The following is a 24866-nucleotide window of genomic DNA, read 5'->3' as shown; positions in this document are numbered from 1 at the left end:
TTTCACATAATTTGTGTGCTCACAGAAGCACCATGACCTGCTTGAGTTTAGTACCTAGTGGAAGACGAGGCTGGGACCTTACCATGTCCACCATTTTTGAGAGCGGAAGTGCAGTTGAGCAGCTGGTGTTTAGCACTTGGGAAAAAGATCTGTGGATGGTGACTGGTGGACAGACTGGCCCTCTACCCATGACACTCTGAACATATGACTTCCTTGAGGAACTTGTTACAAATATAGGTTTCCGGCGCCCACCTAAGACCTACTAAATCAAGACTTCCAAGAGGAAGGACTTAGGAATTGTATTTTATAAGAGACGCAGCATGTTGCAAGGTCAGCATACTCGGGTTTGAATCCTAGACCTACCACTTCCTGGTGTGTCCCTCAGGCAAAGCTCTCCCCCTCTCTGAGCCTCGATATCCCCATCTTCAAAATGAAGGTCCTGGCTGGTGTCCACCTTCTGAGTCGCTGAGAAGGGACTCCCCAGGCTGGTGGATCCAGCAGGACGGAGGCTCATTCGCCTTCGTGGAGTGGGTGTGGAGCTCAAGGACGGGGGCACCCAAAGCTCTAAATGTCACCCTTCTCTCTTGCTCCTGAGAAGAGACTATGTAGTACTCTCTACCTCTGGCTCACTGTGGGTCGTGACCCTCCTCTGGGGTGTGAGATCCACGGCATGAGCTCTGGGCAGCCATGGCTAAATCGAATTTCTGCTTGTCCTCGTAGTCTCTTCACCTTCTGAGCCTCTGCTTCTCCTCTGCCCAAGGGGGTTTTCATTGGGGGAAACAGACGTGTGCACAATGCAAAGGCACACAGAGTAAGCTCCCCATCAGTGGGGACTTCCGTCATCAGTATGTCACTTAACATGTACTTATTAAGCACTTACTATGTGCCAGGAACTCTCCAAAGATCCCTGCTTGTGTGGAGTCTACATTCTAGTTACAGTCTGGTGGGTGCAGAAGACAGATTATGAACATGATACAAGTTTAATATTTGAACAATAGTAAACACAACAGACGCTTGTTATTTAAATTCTAACTATAGTGTGTTAGCATTAATGGACATCACAAAGGTGGGGTGTTAGAAGATGCCCAGGTAGGGAAATGGCGAAAAGCACCTGACTTCAAGCCGGCAAGGAAGAGGATCAGAAACTCGGCCCCTTTACTTTGCAGTGTTTAGTAGAGCTACTGAGTTTTTAATTTGTAAAACGGACTCCCTCCTCACCTTGGAAAGGAGGTCCTCCAGGAACTCCAGACCCTCTTTCCTTTGCATTTCTGTGGTTGTAATGGCTCCTGCCTTTCCTATGTAAAACTCACCTGATCTAGCTGACTTTCCGAAGGCTGATGAAGCTAAGGCCTGCTGAGGGCATTCATCCAACACTGTCATCTTCGCAGTAACCGCGGGAGGTCACTTCCCTTGCCATCGTACAGTGGAGGAAATGGAAGCTTTTTGCACCTTGCCCAGGTCGCATAGCTGGAAAGGATGGAGTTAGGATGTGAGCCTGCCCCCCTCTCCAGTGCTCCCCTAGGATGACAGCTTTTCCTCTTGTCATCCGCCTTCCAAACTCTAGGAGGGCAGGGCTCCTTCTCAACCTCTTGGCCCCTATCTCCCGCCCCCAGCCCAGGGCGTCACCTTCCCAGGGGCACAGGGCTAGGGGCTTGCTGAGGGTTACACCAGGAGCCGGTAGTGAGGGTGACCAATTGTTTTGGTCTGCCTGGGACCCTCCCAGGTTGGGGACGGAGAGTCCTGCCTCCTGGAGAGCTCCACAGTCCTGGGCAGACACGGATGATGGGTCACCTCTAAGCAGACCCCAGGCAGCCTCCTGTCCTGCCCCTAAGGCCCCCATGCCCAAACTCAGGCTGTCTATGATGAAAGGAAACTGCTTAGCTCACGCCTCACATTTTAAGCAAAGTCGGAGTTGCTGAAAGTTCTCTAATGGAGTCAAAGGGCTCTACTTTGAGGAGGAATCCCAGACATAGCAGTGGAATATAAACTTGTCTTTCTGGAAGATGAGAAGCCTTAAAGACGTACCCAGCCTCTGACCAGGAATGCTAGTTCTATGAGTTTCTCCTAAGAAAAAAAACAGAAATATGGACAGCAATTTCTTCCCCCCCCCTTTTTTTGACAGTGATTTCCAAATAAAGATATTCCCTGCAGAGCTGGTTATACAAAAACTTGAATGAGTTAAAGTAGAATATCATGCCGCTAAGAAAAAAAATCATGTCACAGATTTAACAACATGAAGACACTATGTTAAGTATAAAATGAAATATAAAACTATATAAACGCAGCACGAGCCCAATTTTATTTATGGGATGCCTGGCTGGCTCAGTCAGAAGAGCATGCAACTTTTGATCTCAGGGTCGTGAGTTTGAGCCTCATGTTGGGTGTAAAGAGTACTTGAACAACAACAACAAAAAACCTTAAAAAATAAAACAATGTTACAACCTAAGTTTAGATTTATACTTTGATGGATGAATAAAGAAAATGTGGTATAAAAATACAATGGAATATTATTTGGTCATAAAAAGAAAAAATTCTACCATTTCCACAACATGGATGGACCTTGAAGACATTATGCTAAGTAAAAGAGAAAGACAAATACTATACAGCCTCACTTATATTTGGAAACCAAAAAAAAAAAAGCCAACTCAGAAACAGAGAGTAGATGGTGGTTGCCAGGGGCTGGGGGATGAGGCAAAATGGGGAGGTATTGGTCAAAGGGTATAAACTTCCAGTTATAAACTTCCAGTTATAAAATGAGTGAGTCCTGGGGATATACTATTCAGCATAGTGACTATAGTTAACAATACTATATTTTATTCAGAGATCTTAAATGTTCTTATGACACACAAAAAATGTGTCATTATGTGAGGTCATGGACGTGTTAACTGATCTTACTTGGGTAATCACTTCCCAATATATACATGTATTAAATCACCACATTTGTATACTTTAAATTTACACAATGTTATATGTCAATTGTACATCAATAAAGCTGGAAAAAAATTATATGTATGCACAGAAAAAAAGACTGAGAAGATACTTCAGAATGTTAACAGTGTTTTTCTTTGAGTTTAGGGTAATTTTCATTTTCCTCCTTACATTTCCCTGAAATACAAGTTTAGTTCCGTGAGTAAATATTAACTTTATCATCAGAAAGTCAGTAATTAAAAAAAAATACCGCACGAGTGTCCTGTGCTGAGCTGTTCTAATTCTGCCTCACCCTCTTTCTCAGGTGGCATGAATTAGTGGGGCTTTAGAGCAGAAGGTGGTTGAGAGAGCACTGGATTGGGAGTCAGAGGAAGCCTCCTGTCCACGTCTTGCTCACTCCCAGTTCCTCTCCTGGGGATGTCCCTACTTCCTTCATGTAATGCCTGGTTCAGTTGTCACTTCCTCTGCTGGCCATACCTCTGCTACAGCTCCCATCACCCACCACTCCGCTGGCCTGCTGTTTATCTATTTACATGCCTGCCTATTCCTTTTCTGGGTCTGTTTCTCTCTTTCTGTAACAGGCGGAGTGACTTGGAGCTGCCTTCCCCTCCCCCTGGGCCTGGCTGCAATGCCAAAGAGAAACACATGAGGGCGCCAGAACCACACTGGTGACAGATTACTGCCCAGTCGGACCAACGTCCCTTCAAAATTGTCCCACAGAGTGAGCAAGGACCAATCACTGCAGGCGTGGGATGCTTCCATTCAGGAGGGAGGCAGCGAGAAAGAACTGGATTATGAACTCTGTCTGAGAAGAATCCCCACCCTTACCCCAGTCTTCCCAGGGCTACACTGGCCAAGGTGACCCTCCCAACTGGCTTTCCTCAAGCACCTGCGGCATGTTGAGATGGGATTGATGTGTGGCTTTGAACAAGCCCTGTCCCTCTCTGGGCCTCAGTTTCCAGCCTGTACTGCTGGGTTTCTGTGCAGAGATGCCGTGGGGCAGGCATCTGGTTGCTCACTGACCGCTTCCTGTCGACTACAGTTGAAGATGTTTCCTGCGCCCAGCTTCCTGCTCCAGGTCACCAGTTTGTCACAGGCCCTGCTGCATGCTCAGTGTTTATTAAATAAAACCCTCCCTAGAACAGAAAACAGGACCTTAGAGGTGACCAGCAGAGACCTTTTCTCCTTGCCTGTCAGGAAATTCCTGGTTGCAGAGCACAGGCATAGCCCTGGGTGTGTGTGTGTGTGGTGTAGTATGGTGTGGTTGTGGCGTGGGGTGTGCTCTGAGGGGCTGGGGATTGGGACTTGGAGGAGTGGATTCGGGGTCATTGGAAAATGGGAGGGGAGAACAAATGCCTGAGTCCTGGGGGCAGTGGGGGAGGAAGGGGCCTGCTGGGGGGCAGAAGGCTGTGTCCTCGGGAGAGAGGGGCAGGAGAGGCACGAGTTCCTACACAGTGAGGTGGGGGTCAGGGGCCACTCCACAGGTGCTGATCTGTGTTGGGTGGGCTTGGGTGGCAGACCCTCCCTTGCCTGTACGATGACATCATCATGATGCTAGTGTGAGGGCAAATGATGGGGGACCCTGTGCCTCCCCTTTGGTAATCACCCCCTCCAGAAAACAGGAGGCCGGCACCTCCCAAGTCTTCAGGGAATTGCTTCCTGACTGGAGAAGACGAACGCCTCTCCCCTTGCCCTGCTCTGTTCTTTGGCCTCCACAGGATGAAGCCCTCAGAGACCCAGCGGCCTTGTCATTTCCGGCTGCAGCAGGCTGCCCCACGCCAGGCCCGTTCCACTCTCCCTGATATTCCCAGCACCTGTTACTCTGCCTGGAGCACCCAGCACTCATCCTTCAAGGCCTTTTTCCTGACCCCTGCAGGCAGATTCAATTCCCCCATCTGGGCCCCCTCAGCTCGTGGCCCCACCCTATTACACCACATGAAGCTACCTGTTTTCCCCCCACAAAGGAAACTTCCTGAGGGTAGGGTCTGGGTCTCATTCTCCTGTGTATCCACCAGGTCCAAGTACCAGGAGGCACTCAACAACTGTTTGCTGAACAAATTAATTTGTTTTCATTTAACAAGCTCATTAGGGCTCTATCTTCCTCTTAATTAGGAAGCAGGAGGTTCTGTTTTTCCTGTAACAATTCCCCTTTGGGGGATGATGGCCGAACCTTGGCCTTTGCAAGAAGAAGGCAATCAAACCAGATTTCTGGGGCACACGGTTGCACGACAAAGAAATAACACGTGTGCTCAGTGAGGTCCATCTAAACAAGACAACTGTATGTTAAAAGCTTCCCATTAAATATACATTATTGTACAGCTTATCACACAGAATTAGAGCTTTACAGGACGCTTTTTCAGCAGTAGGTGGCTGGCACGGGCTCTTGGCCGTGACACACGGCCCTGAAGAAAGGGGAAGGATAGGCTGAGGGCTGCCATCCGTGCCCTGGGGGCACCTGAGTGGGTCTCTGTGGGGTTCTGGAAGGTGCTCCGACAGCTAAGGCTCTGGGCTGTGCTGGCTCCTTCTGGACAACTTGGTCCATTTGGTCTGTGCTGGTAACTGAATCTGGAAGGGTGAAGAGACAGACGTGGCAGCTTGCTGGACGGCCGCCCGATCCAGCTGGGATGCTTCATGGGCATCTGCGGGCCAACTCCAAATGCCAGCCTACCCCGTCTGCCGGGTTTCTGCACGCACTGTCCCTAGGGTCTGTGAAAGCAAATGGCAAGCCTGGCTGTCTGTCCCTGCTAGGCCCTTGGACAAGGGACATCAGCCGCTTTTGAGAGAGTGTCCTGGAGAGCTGGCCAGAGCTTGGGGTTAAAATCTTAAAAAGGGAATCTCCAGGTCCCGTGACCGCAGTAGAAGCAGAATGCCTGCCAAGGGCTCTACCTGTTGACATGACACCTTTGCTGGAAACTAGATAAGGATTCCCCTTTGCTCACTCACTGGCCACAGAGGGCACCAGTCCTGAGCCTCCCTGGGAGGGAACGCATGCTCAGTTCCAGTCGGCCCCGCCTTCCTGAAACCACAGACCCTTTTCACCATTTCCCTTAGAAATGCTGCTCCCTGAAGCTCTCTCCTGACAGGCAGGTGGGCCCTCTCTCCCCACAAAGCCTCCTTTCTTTCTGTGGCCACCATCTTGTGGTGGGGGGTTGCCAAAAAGGCCCTTGACTCCTCAGTGCTCAAGGATAGAGCTGCTGAAGTGGTTGGGGCATTATGGTCAATAATGAGGCCAGCAAAAAAGGGAAAGAAAGGGAAAAACAAAAAACAAAACAACCCCCAGTCCTGTGGCTCTGAGCAACGCGGCCTGTCAGTGGCTGGAGGTTGTGTTCTGAGACAAAATGCTGAGGGTGAGATATTGTGTGGCAGGGAGTCTTTTTTTTCCCCTCAAAGAAATCCAGCTCATTTTTTCCATTAATTGGCAGCAGATGAAAAAAAAAAAAAAAAGCCAAAACCAAAACCAAACCAATGCCAGTAACCTGAATGTGAGTGTTTCTGAAAGGGAAAAGCCGTTTCAATTGTTAGATATCCAAGAAAACATGAATACACGCCGACAGAGGAAATGGCCACAATGAGAGGAAGAAGAGGGAGAGGTTCGTAAAATTAAGGCAAAAATTCCTTTTAGCAGCTCCCATCCTGTGAGCTGGCTCCTCTGCCGGCCTATGTCCCTAAGGGCAGCTGGAAATTGGGCCTCCCAGGGAAACTTCAGGAAGATGTGGCGGGGAGGGGAGGGCCCAGGAATCCCTTAAAAGAGCAAAGTCTAAAGCAAAGCAACCTAGCTCCTCCTCAGACAACAGGCACAGAGCCCTGACGAGGAATTTGTTGTGGAAGATTGTCTACTGAGAAGGTTCACGCAGGTCCCCTACTGCCCCAGCCTGCAGCCTGGGAAGTGCCCCAGGGGCATCTGGGCCTGCTGGTGGGGGAGAAAGCTAATACAGGCTCACCCACCTCAGCTTGAGGGGCTGCTCCTACGTCCCCAACCTCTAAGTGGATCCTTGGGATCCAGTCTCCTCTGGCACTTCTGTTTGGACAAGTGCCAATTCCTCACTCATCTTCTCATCCACTAAAAAGGAGAGAAAGAGGGAGAGGGAGGGAGGGAGAAATGTGAATCACTCCAGGTACTCTCTTGCCTCAAAGGATGTTTGGGAAAAGGCAAAACAAACAAAAGGTCAGGATGGAGTCTTCGGAGACCAGACCCAGGCCGTGGCCTAAGTGGTCATCATGAGGCAGCTCGGCCTGGGATCTGCAGGCGGGAGGGGCTGCCTGGACTGATAGCACCGGGGAGGATGACCCAAGGGGTGGACAGGGCAGAAAGACCGGTTGCCAAGGAAACAGCTTTGGCCACAAACCTTGGAAATTCCCGGCAGCCCCCTAAAGGGGCACGGCTCTCAGTCCTGCTCTGCCTCTGAGGCCGGGCCTCTGAGGCTGCATGTGACCAGCGTGCCTGAAGCATCTCGTGAAGCCTGGGCCCTACTGAATGTCTAGAACGAATGGTGATGCTCGAACTCAGCCCCTCGTGCTGGGGGCGATGGTCACCAAGCTTCCATTCCACCCAGATCAGCAGGGCAGGTCGGAAGAGGTGTGTTTGATGAACACACTGTGCTCGTGCCATATTTTGATCCCTCGTACCTCAGTCGGTAGATGGAAGCCATGTCTGTCAACCTGCTGGGTGGGAGACTTCTATTTTTTTCTTTTTTAAAGATTTTATTTATTTGAGAGAGCGTGCGCACAAGCGGGGGGGGAGGAGCAGAGGAAGGACAGGCCGACTCCATGCTGAGTATGCAGCCCCACGCAGGGCTCAATCTCACCACCCTGAGATCGTGAGCTGAGCTGAAACACCAGAGTCAGACGCTTAACTGACGGAGCCACCCAGGCGGCCTGGTTACTTGTATTTCTTCCACCAGCATTTAACCACAGTGTGATGGGGTGAGTGGGAGGGGACGGGGGGAACTAAGAGCAAGCAACCTCACAGCATTAGGAGGGCCTGCCCTGAAGGTGTGGGAAGAATCGTCTCCAGTCAAGGACAGAGGTAAGATAGAGGTGGGGGCGTGGCAATGTGCGTGTTTGTATTTGTGGGAAAGCAGTGTGGATGGCCAAGAGAACTCCAGGTCCCCTGAGAGGTCTGGATTCCCCAGGAGAGGGTAACAGGGAGGCCACGGAGAACCAAAGCGCTGGCCATGGAGTCTGCCGATCTGGGCCAAGAGCCACTCCTGCTTAAAGAGCTTTGTGACCTTGCGCAGGTTACTTTTCCTCTCGGAACCACCCTTTCCCCACGTTAAATGCCTCACAGGGCGGCACGGACCAAATAATGGGGAAGCCCTTTGTGGACTGCTGGGTGCTGTGCAGACTTGCCCTCACTGGGCTGCTGTAGGCAGAAGGGAGAGCTTGGTTGTTGCATCGGCCCCCGAGGCTACCACTGCTGGAGCCTGAACGCAGGGCCTGGCTGCACCTTCCAGCAGGTTGGCTCTCAGGGGGCAAAGAAAACCCCTCTGCTCCACTGACTGCCTCAGCCCTGAGCTGAGGGCTCTGCCTCCCTCCCTCCCCAGCGCCTGTCATACCACGCCACACGTGCCCAGAGACATACCTTGCTCTGGGAATTAAACCAGCACTGCCCCCCTCAGAGACCCTCTGTGCTGTATTTAAAAAAAAAAAAAGATAAGAATATATATTAAATGACTATTTTATTTACACACCCTATTCATAAATAATTGAATCCTCTTTGTGACGTCACAATGATTCCTTGAAGATCTCCTAACGATTACACTGAAGTGACTAAAAGTGGACTAGTGGGCTTACTCACATCTGTGTGACCATGTTCTCTCATGTATGTGCTCACACTCACACATACACATGCACCAGAGGGGAGGCGGGACTCCTGGGGTCTTCTGGGCTCTCGGAGCACCTGCATTTGTCTCCCAGCACCAGCGGGGCCCTGGAGGGAAGCTGTGCCCCCTCCCACAGGTGTGAATGCGTGAGAGCTGGAGAACAAAGAGCCGCAACCCAGGGAGCTCCCGCCCCGCCTCTCTCGCCCCTCGGGAGCTGCTCCCCTTTGTTCATCCTGGAAGGCATCTCTTTGGATTTGCAAATATTTTAATTCACAGAAACTCAAGGAGGGGGTGGGGGTGGGGGCTGGGGTGGCGCGTTGGCTGTCCTTCTGTCTTTCTCCAGCCCCCGTGAGTGGCAACAGCATTCTAGAGACATGCAGTGGTGTGCTAGTACCATACACACGACGAATTGGACACGGCCCCCAATGGGGCCGGGCTGGCGGGCGGGGGCCTCTGGCTCCTCCAAGTCTGGGCCCTGTCACAGAGCAGCGTGGGCCTGGCCCGCTCAGAGGGTCCGCACAGCCACCGGGTAGAGGAGGGACAAGTGCTCGGCCCCTTTGATGGGCAGCTTTCTGGTGGTATAGTAGTGGATGACCTCCGGGACGCTGTCGAACGGGGGGCTGTTCTGACCCAGAACGTACTTCTCTTTGGTTTTGGCCAGTTTCATGTGCATAAAGCCCTGGTTGCTCCTGCAAACAAAACACAGAGGTTATTAGGATCTGCACTGACAAAGGCTGAATCAGCCATGCTGCTCAGGACCGAATGACACGCAGCTGCCCCTCAGCCCCCGCAAGCCCGGCGCGGACCGGGAACCAGCCACGAACACTGCTGCAGGAGAGCCTCCTGGACCTCGAAGCCGTGGAGGCTTCCTCAGGAAAACAAACCTCTTCCTACTGCGGAGGCACACAAGTATTTAAGCCTTGCATGGCAGGCACGAAGTGTGTAAGTCCCCAGTTCCCTGACAGGTGTGCAGGACAGGTCATCGCCCCCAGTTTACAGATGAGGAAACAGCGTGGCAGGGATGACAGGTGAGCTGTTTCCCAAAAACTGATGCTCCCTTTTCCACGGTACTCTACTGTCACTAGGAAGGGGTGGCCCAGCCAGGGACTACGTATCCCAGCCCCCCTTGCAGCCACTATAAACATGTGACTAGTTTTAGCCAATGGAATATGGTGAGAACGTGTGTTCTGCCCCCAGCTCTGCCCCTATTCAAGCACTCTCTTCTCTGGCCTTCCTCCCTCTGTTCAGTGAACTCCCACTATGAGTAGGGCTCCTTCCTTCCTCTGACTGCATTAAGCATATTCATGCCTCCATCAGCACTTGCTTTGTTGAATTGCGATTACTTATTTATCTTCCCAATTCCCGAGAGTTCCACAGAGCAGGGCCCAGTCCCTGTGTCCACCATGCGTGGCATCTGCTGAAAAGGACAGCGTGTGGGTCCCTCGGAGATCAGAGCAGAGCCCCGTGCCCTGTGCCCCATGCAGCCTGCCAGCTACACCAGCACGCTGGGGTGGCACAGCTCTCGGATGGCAGTGGCCACACTGCTTCCACCTGGCCCTAGCAGACCCCTCCCCCCAGGTCTCTGGCCACATAGGATCACTCACTCCTCTGTCAATCTGCCTTCGTCCGAGCTGCCTTTTCCCTGCCACTCCGCTCCAAGCCTGGCCTTTTATGATGTTGCTGCCACACCTGCAGATGCTTGGTTTCCAAAGCACAGTCCAATTTACCTTCTGTTTGTCACTTCGTGAGAAAGCTGGGACTCTGACCTCCTGCTGCCTTCTCTAGACCCCGTCCCTTGGCACTGAGAACTTGCGGCCAGCCCAGGGGGCCTGGCTTCCGGGGCACCAAGGCCAGCCGCTGGCCAGGCCGAGCTCCATGTGCACACAAGTTTGCAGGCTTCTCAGCTCCAGCTCTCTTGCTCCGGCAGCTCCCACAGGGGCAGCGGAGGGCTCCCCACGCTCACCCGCGCCTGCTCTATTAATGCGTCAATTTGGACTCCAGGACCATTTTCAAATGGCAGAGCAAATGCTTAATGAAGTGCGGGCACTGAGCAATACATCTGCTCATAATAATGTATTTAGAAATGTCACCCTGAGCTTAAAGGAAATCGTTCGGAGAGCAATTATGTTTCAAGAGAGTATAATTCCTGTAAAGAACTAAAATTCAAATCAAGATTTTTTAAGGCTGACAACGTTCTAATTACAGAGCCCGTGGCAAGTTCTGCTCCTCAGCGAAGGGTCATTTCATTGGAGAATTGCCTCCACACATCTGAGAAGCAGGAGGCGCACTTGCTTCAGCTGCTAGAAAGGAACCGGTGTGCGTTACGTGAAAAATGTACAACCCCACTTAGGGGAAGACTAGCTACCCACCACACCGGCGAGATCACAGATCTGTGCCAGCCTGGAAAGGATGGGAATTGCTTCAACGAGGTGCTGAAACTGTGTGGCGAAGGAAACTGGGACTACACAGAGCTCTGTGCCCTCGGAGGAGGCCGCACGCGCAGCTCCTTCACCGGGAGAAGGGGTGTGATGGGCGGAGTGAGGGCTGGAGCAGCAGGCGAGCGATGGAGCGGAGGGGGTGTGGCCTGGGACGGTCCTGCCTCTCTGTGTGAGTGGGTCAAATGGGGGGATGTTCTGGACGCCAGACAACTGGGCTGTAACGCCTGTCACAGATGTACAGCTGGGGTGCAAAGCACAGGATGTGCAAGATGGGACCGCAGCAGCTAGCCGAGGGCCGGATGGGAATGTCAGAGCTGTGCCTGCAACACACGTGTGACGTTGTAGGCGGGGCGGATTTAATTTTTAAGGAGGTTAAGGAAAGTAACTCATATGGTTTGATGGGACGTTTTTACAGCGGTGGTTCTTAAACCATCCAGCAAGGGAAGCGGGCAGGGATGGTGAGAACAGCTGACAGAGGCACGAAGCTGCTCTGTTCCCAGGCCACAGGCTCGGAATGGCCACCAGCCGATTAGAAACTGCCCACTGATATGTGCCTCCAGCACTTGGATTTCATTACACACAGGTTTAGGATTCTGAGCTAACAAAGTTCAGGGACCATGGCAGGGGACTCGGGCCCTATGACTCCCCAGTCCATGGCATGACCATTGCCTGGCAGAGGGATAAGGGCCCGTAACCTGGCTCTCACGTGAAGAGCCCCCTGCAGGAGTGGCCCTGCCCTTGCGTCCACTGGATCTGGGGGAGGCTAACTGGATGACCTCTGAGGGTGCTTCTGGGCCTAAGGTCCTAGATTCCATGTGTGTAAGCCTAAGCTGTTGCCCACTCTGTGAAGGCGTCCTGCAGGAAGGGGCCTGGAGGCAGCCTCATGCCCCATTGCACTGCTGCCCATGGCCCCATCTTATTCTCACGGGCCGTGGCCCTAATGGTCATCACGGTCAATGTTTCCTGAGCACTTCCTGTGATCCAGGCTGTATGCTGAGCCCTGAGGCTCAGCCAGAAGGCAGCCAACCCAGTGTCACACAGCGATCAGCAGCGGTGCTGCTTCTCTCCTTGCTGGGCCTTTCCCAGCGTCCATGCTCCTGACCTCAGTACCATCCGGCTCTAAGACAGAATCCAACTTAGCCCTCAACACTCCACATGAGGCCAGGCAAGGTAGCAGGGGAGAGACATTAGACCCTGTACAAGTGACTCCTCGACTCTGGCCTCAGTCCCCAGGTGCTTCCCCACAGGGCTGACGGTGGGCCACAGACAGCACAGGGCTGGCACGGAAAGGTCATCCCAAGCATTGGGGATGGCCTGTCCTGACTGATGCGGCTCCCAGCTACGGAGACAGGGTGGTGGTGACCCATCACATGGGGTTGGCAGGCCCTGAGGTGAGCAGGCTTGCTTTTTGAGACAATTTGTCAAACTCTGACTCAAGAAAAGGTCAGGCCAAACCTTGTCAACACACACCCAAGAGATGTGTTGTAATGACACATCCTGATTGGTCGGCCACAAGGTCCCCACGAGTGAGATAATACCTAACAACAGCTAGATTTAAAACAGCTGTGAAGGGGTGGCTTTGACTCCCAACTCAACACAGAAAATGTCTAGCATGAGGAGAGAACAAAATCAGACCGTCTAGGGAAAACATAGTGTACAACAGATAACTAGCACGTGGGGGGGGCGGTCTGCGGCTGCTCTGGACAGGGCTTCTGGAGCTAGAAGATGCCTGCGGACCATTGCCTCTCACCCTGTGGGGAATCTGGGAGGAAACTGAGGTTGGAGAGAGCAACACTCCGGCCCACGGCACACAGCAAGGTGGGCTGGAGCTGCAGCCAGAAGCTAGAGCCCTTGCATCCAGGACCTCACGGGCCAAGTCCCAGGCCACGCCACCTCCCCACCATCCCTTCTGGGAGGGCATCGGTCCCTGGGGAGCTTGGACAGGCTGCTGCCACCCGCCAGGCTCCTGTGTTAGTCTTGCCTCCTTTGATAGGACATCTTCCGAGAGCAAAGTCACAATTAGGGGTGTCTCCGGTGGCTGACCTGTCTAATGAGTCATGTGCGCCTGGCAGAGGCTGGGGGTGCTGGAGCTGTCGCCGCGTTTAGATCGCTCATTAACATCACAAAAAGCACCTCCTCATCACCAGGATTATCAAACGTGCCTGGTGTGCCGGGGCCTAATAACAGGCCCCACCTCGTCTCATAATCACGGGCTTTAATAAAACATCACTCAGCCTGCAGCTGCCGGCCCAAGCAGGGTACAAGGCCTCACCTCTCGCTTTTAGACCTAATTGCCTGATGCATATTTCATGAAGAATTCTGAGTAATAGTTATGTTAAATCGCTTCTTTTCATGATGAAATGACTTAAAAATACTTGCATATAATATTTATGCAGGAGAAGGCAAGGAGACTGCCTTTTGGGACTAGCATGTAGGCCCTGGTTACAGGAATCCACACAGTGAGGATCTCTGGTTCCCCTCTACTGCAAGATGGCTGGGGAACTGCTCCCTAGACAGAGATGCCCCAGAATGCTGCCCTCAGCTCACAGCCGACCATGGCTCCCCAGGACCACTGCACAAGGAACGCCACCCGCGCCGCTCGCACCCCCAGCGTGCACCAGGCATGGAGCTGAGCTGTTGCTACGTGGTAGCTCATGTAAGCCCACAGCAACGCTGCTAAGTTGGTGTAACTTCCAGTGTTTACCGATGGGAAACCTGATGCTGGGGAAGGTTGTGGGCCAGGTTCCACAGGACGTGGTGGGGCTGGGATTTCACTATGGTGGCCAACCCTAAAGCCTATGTTCTCTTAGCCTGAGGTAAGCGTTCAGGGATCTGAAGCTACCACTGCAGCCTCATTTTCCCCTGCTCAGCCACCAAACCAGATGGGTTCAGGTGTCTAGGTGGGCCTTCGACTCCTTCTGCCTTGAGACGTGGGTTCCCTGCAGCTCTGTGAGCTCCTGAGGTTAAGAATCCTGTCTGTTCATTGTGACATTTCTCAGCAGGCCAAGCCTTACTTCCCTCTGGGCCCTCTGCACCTGCCTGGCCTACAGCTGGGTACTTGGTCCATCAGTCCATTATCCATCCATCCATCCATCTACTATCTAGTGAGAGTCTGTCCTGAGCCAGCAGCAAGGCCCCACATTTCTTCCCCTCCCAAGGGCAGGCCGGTGGTTGTTCCACACTGTCCCTCAGTGTGGCCCAGCTAGGGTAGAAGCTACCTCCCCAAGGCCAGATACAGTAGCTGCTGTCTGGATAGCACTGGTCCTAGGACAGGCAGTGAGGACCAGCAGCACAAGCTTAGTGAGGGGCAGAGCCATGAGGAGCACCCAGAGGTTTAGCCCTTCAGGGGGTATAAAGTCGGGCACCTCTCAAGTCAGGAAGAGAAGTCTCCCCTGAGGGAGGTCACAAGGAAGAATGGGTCAAGCCCCTCTTTCCTCCGGTTTCTATAAGCAATCCTTCCTGGGGTGACTGAGGCAGCCAGTGACCCCTGCCCAGGCTTAAAGAAATCACGCACAAATAGAGACAAGTTCCCTCCTAAAGCCATGGTCTTCCTGGGCATTTGAAATACCCTCAACAGTTGGTTACAGGATGATTCTCAGGGGATGAAGTGTCGCAGTGCCCCTGCCCTCCGTGAGCACGACAACGCCAACCAGTGCTCACCCTCAGGGCCCTCAGCGCCCTGGCCTCTGCTGGGGTGGAGATGGACACAGATGTTTGTGCTGAATCAATGCGGGGGTAGGTGTGGCTCTAAATCCGGCCCATAACGCTGATCTGTCCTGACCCTGGGTGAAGGAGCCGTACTGGAGGGTGACCATGGCAAGATACCTCCTTCTATCATGGCCACCTAGGGGCAGCAAAAAGATTGTTCTTGCCCTAACTCTGCCCCGCGGTTGGCAATGCTGCCCCTGCAGGCAGATGGCTCCGTGATTCAGAATGTCTGCTCCCCTCCGACCTTCTCTTTGACCTCCAGCAAGATGGGATCTTTTGCTGGGCAAGTGTCTATACAGAAATCTTCGTCACCGTAACTGTGAGCAGTTAGCCACTCCAGAGAAACATGCTGTGAGAGCCCCGGGCCAGGTGGGAGAGAAACACCCAGAACTCAAGTGTGAGGGGCCCGCAGGGGACAGGAACCTGGCTGTCATCTCCTGAGGGCCTACTGTGTGCAGGCTAGCATCCACAGATGCTGTGACCTTCTAGCAAAGGGCCCGGAGCCGGGCACACAAAGACGTACGACAGTGTTAGCAGTCACCCTCGGTCCACAGCTGGACCGACCTGGGGCTTCAGAAAGACGCAGGTGGCATTACCTGCAAGACGCCCGTGGCACAGATGAGAGGACCAAGGGCTGGAGGAAGAAGCAACCTGCCCGGGGTCACAGTGAGAGGACATCAGGGCGTTCTGAGCCAGGGGGCCAGGACGCGAGCTGTTCTACCTGTGTGCTGGGGATCCCCAACTGCAGCGTATGCAGCCGGAGGACTGGAGGCTCCCTCCCGCTGACACAGTCTGGGAATCAAGGGAGCTGGGGGAAGGGGCTTAAAGGACACCTGGGAAATACCTGAATGCCGCCCACTGCCTTCCAAAATAGCCTTCACAGTGATAAGCCTAAGACACGCGTGCCAAGTTATGGTGAACAAACGTCTGCATGTGAATGCTGCTGAGCCTGAGACTTGATTTACAACCGAATAATTAGACTTCGAATATACGCATCAGCGGCGATTAGCCTTCCCGGGCGCCGGGGCATTTCTCAAGCTCTAAGTGGGAGGCTCAGGGTGAGGGCCTTCAGTAAATCATGACAAACAGCCATCTCCAGGCGGGAACAGAGGTGGCGGATGCCCCCCCGCCCCCCGCACACATGGAGAGGCACAAGGTTTGCTTTGAGCCACAAAGCCATGGGTAGGCCAAAATGAATCCATTTTGGGCAATTTTCTCAGGAGAAGACTAACAAGGTTTTAGACAGAAGGAGTTTTAGGCTCAAGGCTGACAAGAGAGTGAGCCTCCTGTTACTGGAGGTGTGAAAGCAGGAGGGTAGTGATGCCTGGGAGTCAGACTGGGTGACTTTTGCAGTCCCCTTGTTCGGTGCTCCCATAGGTCCTCACGCTCAGCCGAGCATACATGAAAACTACAAACGGAGGGGTGGGGGCAGGGGTGGGAGTGACATGTGAAGTGTCAGAGCTTTGGGAAGCGGCAGAATGGTCTAGTGTGTTTTGTCTGGTTTCCTCTTTTACTTCTAATTGAGGACTTTTCTAGGAACGCGAACAACTTTTTGTGTTTAGGACAAGAGGGGTTGGCGGTGGTGGCCGGACTGAAATCAGATCGGCCTGAGTTCAAACTCTGATCCCATTGATGTCATTGGCTGGGCAAGTCCCTTCTCCCTGGGTCTGTGTCCCCATTTGGAAAAGGTGGAGGAGGTCTCTCTGGCACTAAAGTTCTCAAGCCAGTGAGGGACATCTCCAGGTGGGTGGGGGCCACCTGAGCAGCAGCCAGGAGGACTAAGGAGGGCAGGATGGCTACCCTCAATGCAGGAAGAAAGACCAGTAGAGCCCTGGGCACAGTGGATCCCCAGGCTTAGGGATGGCACGATGACACAAGCAGTCCTAACGCCTGTGCACACAGATGGACAGAATGCATTCGGCCCAGAGTGGTCTCCATCTGCTGGGACAAGCCTTTCCCAGCCCACGCTCTCCTCGGAGCAGTGCTTCTCCCCTGAAGTGAGCTTATCCCTTCTGGGGGGGCGGTGTGTGGATTCGGCAATGCCTGGAAACTCAGGCGCTGCTGGCATCTAGGCGGAAGGCTGGGGTCCTGCAAAAAAAACTTACAGCGCATAGGACAGGTCCTACAACAAAGACTAATCCAGCCCCAAATTCCAACGGCACTGAGGTTAAAGCCAACACTCACTACTTTCCAGTGCCTAAACATCTGCATCTATGAAATGGGAACAAGGAGAGTCCCCCTCACAGTAGCTATGAGGGTGAGACTGTCCTTGTGAATGAAGCGTGAAGGCTTGATAAAGATTAGGTTGCCTGTCTCCACATTTGAGGGCTTGAGACACAACACAGAGTTGGCCAAACAGCTTGGCTGCAAAGGACTCCAGGCTGTTTCCGAGGCCCAACCTTCCCCTCCCCAAAGCCAGCACATCGGGGGATATGCCAGCCTGAAGGACGCTCCAGAACAGGGACCAGGCAGGTGGCGGGCAAGGGCAGCTGTGGGGGTGAGCACCAGCCGCTGAGGAGAGGACTCTGAGGGGGCACAATGGCTTTGATAGGTACAGGGGAGCTGGATACTTGGGGTGGCCCAGACGAGGCTGAGACAAGGGGGGTAGGCCTGGCCAAGGAAAGCAGGACAGCTCCCAAAGGAACCACCGCCTGTGGACTCAGTGTCCCCCAGACCTGGGTCTGAGTCCCTGCCCTGCCACTTCGAGCTGTGGCTCCCTCGGCCTCAGCTTCCTCATCTGTGGAATGGAGCTTTCACTTGTCCCCCCACCCATTCCCCCCCAGCAAGGGCTGTCTGAGGTCTGAGCTGGGCCGTGCATAAGCAAGTCTGGCAGGTGCTGAGGCTCGGGGTTCTGACATGGCTTTGTTTCCACCCGCTCCGCAGGAACCTGCGTGCAAGTTACTGCCCATCTGGTTTGTCTTGCTGGTTCCATGCAGTCTGGGCTGAGCAGTGAACGTGTCTTCCCGTCTGTCTGGTTTATCATTCATGGCCATGTTGGCAGCCTAGAAACCACGGATGGCAAGGCAGACTCCTGGCCACCGGACCACCTCTTCCAGCTGGGGAGCCCACCTGGCTGGGGTAGGAGGCCTAGGTTCCGGCCCCGCTCTGTCACTGGGTGACACTGGGAAGGGTGTACACTTCTCTGATACAAATTTACCCAAACATCAAGCGGTATTTCATGGCACTCTCAAAAGCACATTGTTACACACAGAGGTCCACATGAAAACTGAATAGGAAAGATGAGGAAAGAAGTTTCTGTGCTTAAAAAATACTGGTCAGGGATGCCTGGGTGGCTCAGCCTGTTAAGCATGTGCCTTCGGGTCATGGTCTCAGGGTCCTGGAATTGAACAGCATGTCTGTGGGGCTTCCCAGCTCAGCAGGGAGTCTGCTTTTCCCTCTCTCTCTGCCCCCCCCACTTGTGCTCTCTCTCTCAAATAAATAAAATCTTAAAAAAGAACTGGTCATACATGATCTGTGGTATTTATTAAGTCCCTATGATGTGCATTGCTCTGTATTCACCATTGCTGAGGCAGACGAGATACCAAGCAGAGGCTTTTGAGACTATTTGGTTCCCTGCCCTCATTTTACAGATGACTTAGAGGCCCAGAGAGGGCTGGAGGTTTGCTCTAAGTCCCCAGTGAATCAGGGGCTGGAATTGCCCCATACCTGCCCCCGTGCCATCAGGTGTAGGGGATGCTTGGCCACCACCAGTAGCCTTTATAGGCTCTAGTCAGCAGGGATGGGGTCTGACAAAGTGGAGGGTGAGGGTGGGGGAGGGGTGCAGAGAAGAGGAAGGAAGCTGCAGTCTTCCACACCCCGAATCTCATCCTTCTCCTTGCATCATGGGGCTTGCCCCTACAACCTCCCAGCCCAACTCCTGTCCTGGCGAGGGCTTCCTTTGCTAACTGACAGAGGGCATCCATTAGCACAGCAAGGGAGGGACTTGCCCACAAAGCACCTGCTTTAACTTATAGTTTTGCTTCAAAAAGAAAAAAAAAAAAAGTAAAGAAAATCCAGAGGGGGGGTGCCTGGGTGGCACAGCAGTTGGGCGCCTGCCTTTGGCTCAGGGCATGATCCTGGCATTATGGGATCGAGCCCCACATCAGGCTCTTCCGCTATGAACCTGCTTCTTCCTCTCCCACTCCCCCTGCTTGTGTTCCCTCTCTCGCTGGCTGTCTCTATCTCTGTCGAATAAATAAATAAAATCTTAAAAAAAAAAAAAAATCCAGAGGGGTCTTTAAAGACTACAAGTTAAAACAGAGCCATGTGCTCAGTGACCCTGCGCCTAACCTGAGGGTGGTTTTTCCCCTCTCTGGAATCTCAAAGGCACACAGTTGACCATAAGCCACCCAAACACCCTGGCCAAGGGCCTTTGCAAATCATATAAATGACAGTGCTTCTCAGTGGAAAAACTCCCAACAGTACTTGGAATCTGGGCCTCAGTTTCTTCATCTGTGAAATGGGGAGTAGTTTTCAATGTTCCCTGAAGTCCACTGAAAGCAAGTGAAAAGAGCTCTGCACTACACGTCAGGACCCTGGTCCCAAACCCGGCTCCTGCCCTTGCAGGCCTCAGTTTTACCACCTCTACAATGAAGGGACAGGACTGGAGGACCCCCGAGGTCCCGCAAACCTGTAAACCTTTGAAGCTTGGTGCATAGGAGATGCTCACACCACATAATGAAGAAGGAACAACTACTTGGATATTAAACAAAAGGACTCACCTTCCTTATAGAAACCCCAGAGTTCTAGGGCTGGAAGAGGAGTGCATGTTTCTCAAAAATAGTTTCTTCACATGTGTCTCAGAACGCCCACATCATAGTCCCTCGAGACTTGTTAAACCGGGGGGGGGGGGGGTGCTCCCTGGGCCTCTTTGGAACCAGATCTGCCCCCTAGCTTTTTAAGACTGATTGATTGATTTTGAGATGGGCGGGGCAGAGGGAGAGGGAGGGAGGGAATCTTTCAAGGACTCCCCACTGAGCATGGAGCCTGATGGAGGGCTCCATCCCATGACCCATGAGATCATGACCTGATCGAAAAGTCAGATGCTTGACCCATTGAGCCACCCAGGTGCCGGTAGAACCAGATCCACTTTTAATATGCTCTCCAAGAGATTCGGATGCACATTCAGGTTTGAGCACCCCCATTCAAGTTCTATTCCATGACGGAAACACCGTTGTAGTATTTACATTTGGTGTCCAGTTTTTGTCCCTTCCCCCAGCACCGGGGAGCTTCCAAACTTTGACGGCTCTGACCATGGAAAAGTCCTCCTTGGGCTTAGTGCAGCCCCTGACAGTAGCCTCAGCTCCGAGCTCTGGTTCCTGCAGGCCATGGCCATTCCCTCCACCCCAGGAAGGCCCCTCAGAGACCAGAAGAAAGAAGAAGCAGGAGCAGACCCGGGGCTGCTCTCTCTCCAGTTGTCCTCACAGGGCGGAATCTCCTGTCCTTTCCCATCCTGGTCATACCTGCTGTTCACTATCTCTTATGTACTGGGGTCCTGCAACTGGGCACTGTCCCTGGTAGGTCTGTCCAGCTTCGCCCTGAGCCCTATCAGGATATGACCCCACCATCAATGTGGACACCCCAGGTGTCCTTTTCTGGTGTCTGCTGACCTCCTGAGGCCACCTCCTCCCAAGTTCCAAGGGACAGGATCTTATGGACATGCAAGTGTTATCAGGTGAAGATAACATTCCCTTCCTGACCAAAACTGAAGGGAGCACCAGGTACAAGAACATTAAGAAGCAAAAAGCCCAATGGCTTTGGCTACACTCGGAAGGTTTGCAGATACAATTGTGGAAGGTCAGTCAGCCCTCAGTAATCTGGGCTCTAGAGGGTGAGTCCTCTGGTGTTGGGCGTTCATTCTGGCAGCTTCTTGATAACCTCTGTCCACAGGGTGGAGAATTTTCTCAAAATTAAATCTCCAGCTCTTTGCTCCCTAATGAAATTGATTTCTGCCTTGATACACAACAAAGCTTTCATTTTATTATTTGGCTAGGATTTGACCACATTAATTATAGTTTTTTTTCAGCATGGCTGCAAGTAATTGGGTTCCAAAGAGTTACTTACTACACGGAACTGATTGCTTTTTAAAAGCACAACTCCCACAAAAGTAAAACAGTCAACCCTGGTTTCTTCATAGAATACTTTTTTGGTTAAGATTAGAACAATTCAAGACAGAAAAGGTATTTTTCTGGCCTGAAATATGAAGTCCAAGCAGGTGTATGCTAACATCTGAAGACTGGGGGTTTGAAATCCAGGTGTGCCCAGATCACTGCGTCTTATACATCTGCCGCCTCGATGGTCTTATCCTCGCTCCTGTCAGAACTCCTACCCCGCTCCACATTTTTAATCAATGTTATTCGTAGAATTCTGCCTGCCTCAGAGGACACTCTGCAGAGGCCTGTTCCAATTGGTTCCTCTGAGGAGCCTGGGACTGCAAAGAGCCTGCTGGGCACTGTGTAAACGCATTTCTCCCTGGGATGCTATGTCCAGCTTGGGCGGAGTATACACCCTCAGTGTCAAGTGGTGATGACCGGCACACGGCCTGCCCTTTGGCCAAGCGGGAGATCGAAGGAACGAGGAACTGGGAATATGGCCACAGGTAAGTCCCATGTCTTGCTGAGGCCTTTTCCTTGAGGGCAAAATGGGGATGCTGTGGCGAGCTGGAGAGAGCTGACGGGGACTTCAGAGTTTATAAGGCATGTCTCTGTCTGTGACAGTGTTGGTCACCTGGGCCAGGGTTGGGGGGCCCGGGGGCTCACAGGGTAGGGATAACTGAAAATTCTAGTTGGGACCAGAGGAAGAAGGGCTACTGCAGCGACCTCTCCTCCAATCCCAAACCTAATTAACCATCCTCCTACCTTGCTGTCACTTCTCAGTAAATTATCATCTTCCACAGCACTGATCCAATGTCAACTTCTCCAGGAAGTCTTCCAAGATATCCCTGGTCAAACTTAACTTTCTTCCTCCTTCACTTATTCTCTGCCACATCTCCCTATATCACAGCACTCACCTACCTGCTTATCCCCTTGCCCAGTTAAAGGTACGGCGCACAGTGGGATCACAGCAGTGATAGCCCTGGCTGACTTGTTTGTTGGCCCTGCCCTGAAAGTCTGCTGAGAATGTGGCAAGCTGACTCCCACACTGGCTGGGACCATGAGCAGCATGTGGATGTTCAAAAGGAAAATAGAAAAAAAAAAGTTCTAATTAAAGCATTCCTAATAAGCTGCCTTTGCCAAACCAATTGTTTTTGATATTCCTCCTGGGTGAAGTAATCTTAAAAAGAAAAAAAAAAAAAGGTATTAAAAGTGGCAGAAATCACCCCTGGCTGGAAAGGAGACAGTGGCTGCTCACTAGGGAAGCTGCCCAGGAAAAAGGTTTGAGACAATCAGAACCAGGAGCAGGGAGGCCTCCAACCCAGCAAAGTGGAAGGGTGTGCATGTGTGTGTGACACCATGCACGCACGCTCACACGCACACACATACATAGCAAAACATCATTTTTATAGTTTTAGCAATTGAACTGTGAGAGCAAAGACGAGAGCTATAAAATCTGACACCCGATTTTATAAATCTGCCTCAAATACCAATGCTTATGCAGAAAATGGGAGAAGAAAATACAGCGCTGTGGGGCTCAGAGGGTGATAGCACCTGGGCTCTGCCAGCGACTTGCCACAGGACTCTGGGGAGGTCTTTTTCCCTTCCTGGGCCTGTTTCTCCCATCCCAAAGCCAGGGTCCTGACCTGGAGGATTCAAGACCCTTCTGATTTTAAGGGCCCGAAGGTCTAGGGAACAGCCGCCCTGCATCTTGGGATTTTACTGTATGAAGCTATTTGCTTCAAGTCTTGCCAAATGCCCCTAGGTGGGGGCTAATCGTATTTCCTCAGGGGGCCTTCGAGTTATTTACCTAACTAGAAGCAAAGTAAGAGCACAGTCCTTTCCTGGGGCAAGCAGAGAGGCTCTGCAAATAATCCCACCTGCATGAGTCAGCCTCTGAGTTTACAGAGAGCTTTCCTTCCTCTCACTGTGCTCCTGAGCCTCTGGGCCATGGAGCCACCTGCTCGGTGACCCTCACGCAGGGGGAAGCAATGGGGTTCAGGCCTGGTCCTCTGGTCCCCAGCTGCACCCTTCTCCATGCCGCTGCCCCTTCGCTGATGGCAGATACGAGGTCTGTATCTGTCACCATGGCTGGTCCCCACAGCACCCATATGCCCTCCCCAAGTCCCCAACCAAGCCATTCCCAGATGGCTTTTGCAAAAAATATTATTAAACAAGTCATATTAACAAGATGTTAGAAATGTGATTGGAAAGAAATGTTTTTCTCATTTGGAGAGACCACCCAGTGCCTCAGAGGGGAAGCTATCCCGGGGCACGAGAGGTTTCCTGGCGACGGACAGGCAGTTGGAATGCCTCCCCTGGCGGGCGAGCCACACAGGCAGATTTATGCGGGCTGATAGGAGATAATTAAAAACCAGCTGGAAATGTAATCGGGGTGGCTCAGATGCTCGAGGGGACCAGGGAGCTCTCAGGGGAGCAAAAACTGCATGCTTGGCTGCGAGGGGACACCCAGCCTGTCGGTGGGCACACTCGGCACTGGCGGGCCAGCGGGTGCGCTGGAGAATGGGCAGGCGGTGTGAATGCAGGTGCCTCTCGACCTCTGGGTCCTGGACAACAGTGGAAAGAGGGCAGCTGAGTTAGGGGAGAGCATATTTTCCTGGGTCTTTTCAAAACTGACCATTCCAGATCCATGTTGCAGCTGGCAATACCACTGCTCACCGGACATTCAGAAATCTGGATGAGGTCCTGACTCCTCCCTTTTTCTCACCCTCATCAGTTCCCCACAACATGTGCTCCCTTCTCCTCCTGCTGCCCTAGCTGCCCCTAGTCCTTCACTGCAGCCCCCCGAGGCAATGCCCGGCAATGGGTTTGTGGCCCAGGTCCTGCTCAGAAACTCCAGCTGTGGTCCTGGGGCTACAGACACCTGGCTGGGTTTCTTGGGCCCAGCTGGAGGAGAAGGGTTGGGGGATTTCTGCTCAGAGGGTCCCAGAGGGCAGAAAGAGGGCACTGGGATGCAGCTCTTCACTCACTGGCGGTGACAGAGTGTGTTGGTTTCTGTATGTGTAGGATGAAGGTAATCCTTCCTGCCCTTCTCACCACACACTAACTGCCAGGGTGGGACGGTTTGGTATTTAGAGTATTAGCAACCATGTCAGGCGCCCTGGCACACACCACCTAACTACAGCATTGAAGCAACCCTAACCCAGGCCCCACAGCTCTGAAAACATCAACAGCAACAGGGCATCCCCCCACTCATGGCCACCCCTCAAGAAAGGAAGGGGCTTATGACTAGTCTGGGGCCCCACAGCTAGATGGAGTTGGGGCAGAATTAGAACCCAGGTCTCCCAGGCCCGAGCCAGAATCACCAAAGCACCACGTGTGGAATGCAGGAGAGGCTCCTGTTTTAAGGGTAAGGGCAGCATCCTTGGAAATGTGTTACCACTGGCAGGGCATATTTTCCCAGTAATGCTGAATACAGGGAAAGCTCTATTATGCCTCCCAGTGCCTCTTGATGGTACGACCTTCTGTCCTGTGAGGCGCCTGCACTCTTGAAGCTCACTGTTGTCGGTTCGTGCCCTGCAAGGAGCGTTTGAGGAGCGAGCCTCTGTTTGGCTTACAGCAGCAACTCCTTAAACCTTCTAGAAGGAGAAAGCACACTGCGTGCTAACTGAGCAGAACGTTCATTTTTCCTCCATCAGCCGGGAAAGGAAGTGAAATCCTCCACGTAGTGAGAGCAAAGACACAGACCTCCCCCAACTCCAGCCCCGTTCCCGCTGCCCTCTGTCTGAGCCTGACTCAAATGCTGCCAGAAAACAGGGCCTGGCTGGGAAGCCAGGAGGTGGGCAAAGCTCCTTCCCCTCTCTGAGCCCCAGTTTCTCCACCTGTACAGGGCATTGGGCCAGGTGATCTAGTAGATC

At 52.7% G+C, this 24866-nt stretch overlaps 1 protein-coding gene across 1 annotated transcript in view; it reads right to left on the bottom strand.

Moving 5' to 3' along the window:
• Positions 1 to 8589: 8589 nt before the first annotated feature.
• SHB (SH2 domain containing adaptor protein B) overlaps positions 8590 to 24866 on the bottom strand; it is a 135199-nt gene continuing 118922 nt past the window's right edge. Inside the window, exon 6 of the mRNA XM_045780639.2 lies at positions 8590 to 9439. Within this exon, the coding sequence (XP_045636595.1) occupies positions 9256 to 9439 (184 nt within the window). The 3' untranslated portion in view covers positions 8590 to 9255. The remainder of the gene's footprint in view (positions 9440 to 24866) is intronic.

Source organism: Ursus americanus, chromosome 18, assembly GCF_024610735.1.
Source record: "Ursus americanus isolate L20-20 chromosome 18, mUrsAme1.1.p, whole genome shotgun sequence".
Classification (NCBI taxonomy): Eukaryota; Metazoa; Chordata; class Mammalia; order Carnivora; family Ursidae; genus Ursus; species Ursus americanus.
This window is presented reverse-complemented; position numbering and strand designations above follow the sequence as displayed.